The following is a 7,783-nucleotide window of genomic DNA, read 5'->3' on the forward strand; positions in this document are numbered from 1 at the left end:
TGTACTCAAGTATCATGTATTTAGTTCAAATGAAGATTATATTACAAACTGATTAGAAACCTGAGATAAGATTATTATTCATTAGTGCTGACCACACCACTTTATGACGCAGGTACTCTTTAAAATCTTTCCAGGGATCTGTGATGGTGCTAGGGACTTAATAACATGAGAGATGAAAAAACTATCACAATTTTGTTTGTGGGTGTCTGTGTATTGGGGCAGATGGGGGGAATCATGGATGTCTTTTAAGCACACACTGTGACATACAAGTACATGTACTATATGCTAAAGGTTACTTAATAGTTAATTGAGCAAAGTTATAGTCATATACATGTAGTTCAAAGTTTGGTCAAGAAATAGCTGATTGTCAAATACCATTGCCATGATAATAAACAAAGTCAGTCTTTTTATTGAGTGATATCCATTTTAACGCTGATCGATTAAATGGAACGAATGGCCTAGTCCATTCAATATCTAAGCCACGCATGGTCTAGAGAGTTGATTATGAGCTTGTAAATATCTAGATAATAATTTATATAAAATTTGAAGCCAGAAAAAAGACCTGCAATAGGCAGATTTAGCACTTATATCTTTCAAACAATCTATGTTTTTTTTTATTTTGCAGTGTAAATATAATCCCCCCCACCCCTCCTCTGAAAATACATGAACTTTAATTGCTATTGATAATCAATAGATCTGTTGAGATATCAAATATGACTCTATAGTCTGACAACTGGTTCATATAGTCAGACTACCACAACCTTGAAGATAGGCCACCTTATCAATAAATACATGCACGCTTATAGTCTACGTGCTAGATATGTTCTATATAGGTTCATCTTCAAATCATTATCAATCCATCTGGTCCTAATATTATCAGACAGTAATCAGCTGTGTCTTAATGCCTAAACAATCTAAAAATATAATCAAATCAGCTGGTTTATTGCAGTGAAATAGAAACAAACTATATCATGGCATACGGACATATGTGACTCCACAAATACATACATATGATCACTCTGTCATCCAAAATAAACCTTGAAACTGAATACAAACTATAATTAGCGATTACCTACATATTATAAACTGTTATAGTTTTCCTACTTTTACGTTCCAAATGGACTAATTAAGGCGTGCATGCAGTGTGCAATAAGGGAAATTCTGCCCACATATGATCACTCTGTCATCCAAAATAAACCTTGAAACTGAATACAAACTTATAAAAAATTAGCGATTACCTACATATAATAAACCGTTTTAGTTTTCCTACTTTTATGTTCCAAATGGACTAATTAAGGCGGGCACGCAGTGTGCTATAAGGGAAATTCTGCCCAGACAGCAATTGAATTCCAACTATCAAGGCTTCTTTTACGTGCACGCCAACGTGTACATAAGATCTTAGTTTTTCATCCCACCAGAGCGATGAGACATTGTTTTGTCGGTATGCACCATTCCATATACATGTAAATGCAAGCCGTTAACTGGAGAAAAGACGAAAGATGTAACAAGAGTGTATGAAATGAACTTTCTGTCTATGGCTGTAGTAGTACATGTATAGTATTGATCTGCGAAGGTGAATAGGGGATAAAAAGATATTTTTAAGTTTGTCTCGACTAACAAGCAACTTTAGAAAAGGCCATTTATAAAAATACTTGTTTATTGGAAAGTGCAATGCAAGAAAAATAAAGCTGAACCTATCAGGAAAGATACCTAAACCATATTCACACTGATGTACCAATTCATTTAATAATAGTCATCAGGAAAAAAACCTATTTGATCAATCAGTGAACTATAAAAACACAATGGTAGTGGCTAGGAAATAATAGATCTACTAATAACTACTATTGATTTTTGTCCTTTTGATCAAAAAGCTATGATAAAACTATTTTTAACTAACTGATTATTATATGTTGATATAGACTCTTCAAAGGTACACAAATAACTTATCAAAAGGGTCTAAAGAGAAAGAGAATTGGGGTTTAAGGTCTACTCGAAAACCCCCCCCAAAAACTTGGACATTTTGGGACCAACACATGGTTCAATTTTATTTCAATTATTCACTTACGCATTGGTGTCTTTTGTGTTGATTTGGTTTAAGCTGTCATCATAATTTTTTTTTTTATATTATATATAAAAACCTTCACTGGGGAGTCATAGCCTATATTAAAACCCTCATCAATTTTTGTTTAAATCTTTAATGGGTCTCTCTTTCGACTGATTGAATACAAGCCAGGAGGTTGTCTAAATTGTTTTCTCAAAGGGGCATTAGGTAAGATTAGATAAAGAGCTTACAGTTCTCGCCAAAATAGTTTTAAAAAACCCCCAGATAATGAAAAGAGAATATGTTGAACGATGAACCTAGATATTAGCAACTTAATTTTAGGCTAGCCTAGATCGTCATTACTACTGTTATTACGATAATAAACAAAATCTTGATCATCCATTTTTACGGTTATACAAGTCCACTAAATAACGCCGGCATCCGATGGCATCGAGATTTGATTATGGTCTTTGCGAGTTAAATAATGTCTAATTAATAATTTAGATAACATTTAAGGCCTAAAGAAAGACTTAGCTCTTGTATAATGTATGTTTAAATAATCCAATTGAGTAATTTTAATGTTGTGGATTAAGCATTGAGAAAATTGATATTTTCTGAAAATGCAAATGACGCACCTGTAGATATTTTTGTTTTGTGACAGTGCGAATGGGGAGAGTAATCATATTACTGGGAAACAATAACTGACTTCTTCCTGCTCTTCAATTTCATCCACAAAGTGTAATATCTGAATGTCTTTACAGGCTACAATTCAAGATCTCTGAAGATGTAATTAACCCTATTAATAAGTTTTCACTTTCTTCAGAGAGAATAATTGTTTATTTATAAATGCTGATGTAATGTAGTATATGGCCTGTATTTCTAGCTGTGGCCTAGAAGGAGAATTCATTGATTTGTAGATGGTGAAGCCAGGTCTGTATTAACTTAATTGATTGGTAGATAGTAGAGGAGATAGAACTGGCCGAAGAAGAGTGAAATAATTGATAATACTAACACAGTTAACATGAAACATTCAGAGAAATTGCAAGTGTTTAATGGATTAAATTTCATGTGCTCATTTGCTTTGTGAGATGGAAATTTTTCAATGTTTAAAATTTTATGAATGTAGATGATACAGTTAATGTTAATAAAAGAAATGAAGATGAAATGAAATTTAATGTCCTACTGTTCTGCACCAACTGGGCTTATTTCTAATTCCAACGGTAAAGGGTTCTTTTATGTGCATGTCAATGTGCACACAGGACCTCAGGTTTTGTCCCATCCTAAAGACTATATTGTCCCTTGCCGGACCCACCGTGCTGCACCTCTGACAAGGAGGAAGCCGCCGAAATCCTGATGAACTTTCTTCGGTCTACTCTCAGTCATATATCGAATTCCAACGGCCAAGGGCTCTTTTACATGCACACCAATGTGTACACAGGACCTCTGTTTTTTGTCCCATCCAATAGAATATATGTTGTCATTTGATGGACCCACCGTTTCGCACCACTGACAAGGGGCAACCACGCTGAAATCCTGATGAACAGTGAGCCACCCCGGCTCCATAATATTAATAACCAATTTTGCTTTTAATGGCTGATAATTAAACTCAGAAATCAATCAACAAAATTAGTAACCTGAAAAAAAGAGGTCCTGTGTATGTACATGTTGGAGAACCTGGTTGGTTCAGAAAAGTAGGACAATAAACCCCATTTCATTTTTCATGTAGGGCACCTGCCGGTATTTGTAAATTTAATAGTTTTTACTTTAAGGTCAAAAGAATATTTAACAACCCTGATTTCTATCTATTTTAAATAATAAATTTGAAATAAATTTGGTGAAACAAAAATGAGTAGCCTTCTGTCATATTGTCAATATAAGATAAAACACCTTAATCAATAACATCTGAACCCAATCAGTGATATAAATATAATCTACATGTACATCATACAAAGTACATAGTATTTGAACTTTCAAGGTACGATATGTAAAATCTTTTATCATCATACATGTATGTCAAGGACAAATTTCATCCTTGTATGACTATTCACAAAAAATATCCTAAACCATGACATAGAACACACAGCTAATAAAATACAAATTTGCAGGGAATCGAAATTTGAGTACAAAATTAAGCATGGCAACTTTACTCGACTTTTCTGGCAACGTCTGTGAAATTACCCTTGGTAGAAGTGGACATCCCACAAATGAAAGAATTTTACTCTATTACATGTAGTTTGTATATTGCACTTCCTAGTCCTACAGAGAGAATACAGTTCAGCTTTTAATACGAGAGTCAGAAATCATTCATGTAATAAAAATAACCAATATTTCAACTACAATATGTGTATATTTAAGTCACACTACTAGTATACTAAGTAAAGTAAAAGTGAAATGTTACTGCCAGCACAAAAATAATATTATAAGTCAGGTGAATTGAGTAATAAGATTCCTAACTGGGATTTCACCTGTAACTGAAGATTTCACAATAACTTATTGATTTTATCTGACTAGCTCTATAAATAAGTTAATAACTAAAGAAAAAATATTAACAAGACATTAACCAGGGCGAAAATATCACACTATCTTCAGTGAAACTAGGCTATTTCACGATCAACAGATTGGTATAATTTTATTTCAATACTGATAATACGCTTGTGCGTAGGAGTCTTTAGCAGTAGTAGGAAATCAGAGAAACTCACAAGTTTGGGCAGGCAACTCTATTGTCTTTAGTCCTTTTCAAGTAGTTAGGAGAATCAAAACCACCTCACTTGATTCAATGACAATTCATTATGATCTAAAGTAAAGCATATGTTAGATCACCTGATAACCAAACTTCCCTAACCCAGAATTAAATGATTAGCAGTATAATAGATGTACATTTTCATAGTGTGTCACAGACAGCAATGTAGAAGATTGGAATCCAATGTGAATAGATCTATAGCTGTACATCATATGTTTAGATTTTAAAATCTTTACTACAATTTTTGTAAGAATACAGATCAAAAATAACAAATAATCAATATGTTATCAATGACAAGCAGCCTACAGGTACATGTAGGCCCTATAAAATATAACTATTTATCAACTGGTTAGTAGACATTTGCATCAATTCACACTTCTTAAACACAATTTAATGAACCAAAGCTAAGGGGTAACCCGCTGAAATTATAGCTATAAATATGCTCCTAAAAAGGTTACAAATGCAACATGTTACTAAAGGACACAAACATTATTGGAGACACGTAACATTTTCATTTATGAACAATTTGGATGAATGATTTTTAGATATGTTGTGCGCAGACTTCCCCTCGCGGACAGATTATCCCCGCGTATGCACAAATCTCTGTCTAATTTTCGATGAATAACCTGCACAGGCGCTGAGTTTACTCTGTGCAGGGTATATTTAATGGATTACCGCACTGATAATCCACCCCGTCATTAAATGTTTCATCTGTTCTGTATATTTCACTAATCCATTCAATATTTCGCAAATCATCTTGTAAATATATCACTTAGGTGGAAACAGGCATTAAATAGCGCTATTTCTCACACTTATAATCCGCCTAATCCTACTCGGCATTCACCATGCATCACTGCGTTATTTTTAGTCATTTAATGATTTTTGTGACAGTCAGTTTCCTGGTATAAGTACGAGCAAGGTGATGCAAAAAGAAAAGTATGATCACATAGTTGACTATCTCGAAGGAAGAAGATTCTATTTTTTTATTGTTAGCATGCCACTGCCCCAAAAAAAACCATTGATTCCACCAAAATCTTCAATGGGTATACTTATGTGGAGTTGCATACAATAATATATTTTAGTGGGAACTAGCCAATTTTTTGGCTGTTTCACACCAGAGCCTGACATCCCTTTGAAAAAAGATTGGGCCTGCAGTTTACTGGTACAAGTACGAGCAAGGCGATACAGAAAGAAAAGTATGATCGCACAGTTGATTACCTTAAAGCAAAGCAGTAGTGAGAATTCAGAAACTCGTACATTGCACTTTGATAAAATATTTAAAAATCTGTCAACTTTTTAAAATTGTTATAAACGTAGTTATCTCAACTATACAAAAAAAAACACACTGAAGTTTACGTTAATTACAGCAAATATTTCTGGACATTCAGGCACGTGATCAGTTGACGTACCGGACACCGGTATAGCAAAGATTAAATCTTATTCTTAGCACACGCGCTAATTATGCAGCGATATTGAAAATTATTTGAAAAATGATTACAGACAAAGTCGATTGAGGACAGATCCTATATGGGGCGTCTAACATCCTACTTCGATCCTTAAAAAACATTGAGGAGTAATCAGCACAAAGTTGACAATCTGCGCACCAGCTTGATACGCGCAGATTACAATCCGCATGTGCATTGTCCAATCTCATCTGCGCGGATAAAGTGGACTCCGCGCTACACAGGTGGAGAATGAGCCAAACATACACAATATCATGGAAGTTATCTGAAGTCTTAGTGTCGGCGGTATCTATTCTATGTATTGTAATAAATCTATAGGCTATTATTATTATTTTGGATATCTCTTGACGTTTTGGTTTTAACAGCACAAGCACATTCTATTTTGTGATCTGTGTCTTGCAGATAGTTGCTGAGGTTCCTGTACATATTAAGTATTAATAACCAACTGTCAATACCATAAAGTAAAAGGTTACTCACAATCAAGATGTTTTTTCTTCGGTCCAATTATTTCTTCGGTGGTGGCCTTGCAAACCGTTTTCGCCAATCCTTGACCGGCGACACTAAATTTAGCCGCTTGAAAGCGGTCCATAATACTTTGGCCCGACATTTTGACAAAATTGTAAATAAATTATCAGATTGTTTTACCAGGCCCAGAAATAAGGGCCCAGACTTCTGGACAATATTCTGACACCTATCGGAAAAAGGGGTGTTGATCTCTTCAACAATCCAAGATGGCGGTGATTGAGGCGAAAATTTCTTGATCACGTGACATGGGAGCATCCATTTTCAAAATAATCTGTCATAAATTTAGAAACCATGTAGATAATGTTCATCTTCACTACTGTTTAATGATATCAAAATGTGTCCATAAAATGATGAGACTGCTGTTTAATTTATATGTTTAAAATTTAAAACAAATAGACAGCTTCTTCACAAAAACGCATTCTGGTCAATGAAAATAAAAAAAATAATAAAAAATTGTTTGAGCTTTTATATTTTCTATTACATTAAAAACCCCTTCAAAGATTTTTGTGAAAAAAAGTATAATAGAAAAAAGGGACTTGTATACTAAAACGGAGAATACATTACATATCTACTATGCAAATTAATTAATATACATTTAATCAAAATCTGTTTTTTGCTAATAATTATAACAGGGGGGCTTTAAACCAAAGAATAAGTAGGCTATTCTAATTCTACATTAAACTCAGCAATTGCATATTTAAAGTTGATGGTTGTCACAAGTATTGACATAAAACTGATTTAATCAATTAGATTTCTGTTTGGAGGTGTTATCACTTTTACCAAGAAAATAAATTCAGGCCTAACTAATTAAATTGGAATAATATCATATTTAAAATAGGCTTCAACTCCACTAATTATCAAAAATCCCAGAGCTAGCCTACTTTGATAATTTTTTTTCATCACTATACTCCTTAAAAGCTTGAAATGAAAATTTATATGACCTTAATTATACATAGGACAAAAGTCAAGGTCTCTGTGTCTATGAGGTTTCTTCACTAGGAGCCGCAGTGGCTC

General features: G+C 33.8%; 1 protein-coding gene across 8 annotated transcripts in view; it reads right to left on the reverse strand.

The window, feature by feature from the left end:
* LOC126812299 (phosphatidylinositol-binding clathrin assembly protein LAP) overlaps positions 1-7,008 on the reverse strand; it is a 43,128-nt gene extending 36,120 nt beyond the window's left edge. For all 8 annotated transcript variants that reach the window (XM_056098452.1, XM_056098454.1, XM_056098457.1 and 5 more), the window contains exon 1: positions 6,722-7,008. In XM_056098452.1, coding sequence (XP_055954427.1) covers positions 6,722-6,851 — 130 coding nt within the window. In that variant the 5' untranslated portion in view covers positions 6,852-7,008. The remainder of the gene's footprint in view (positions 1-6,721) is intronic.
* Between the last annotated feature and the right edge of the window lie 775 nt (positions 7,009-7,783).

The sequence above is a fragment of the Patella vulgata genome, chromosome 2, assembly GCF_932274485.2.
Source record: "Patella vulgata chromosome 2, xgPatVulg1.2, whole genome shotgun sequence".
Taxonomy (NCBI): Eukaryota; Metazoa; Mollusca; class Gastropoda; family Patellidae; genus Patella; species Patella vulgata.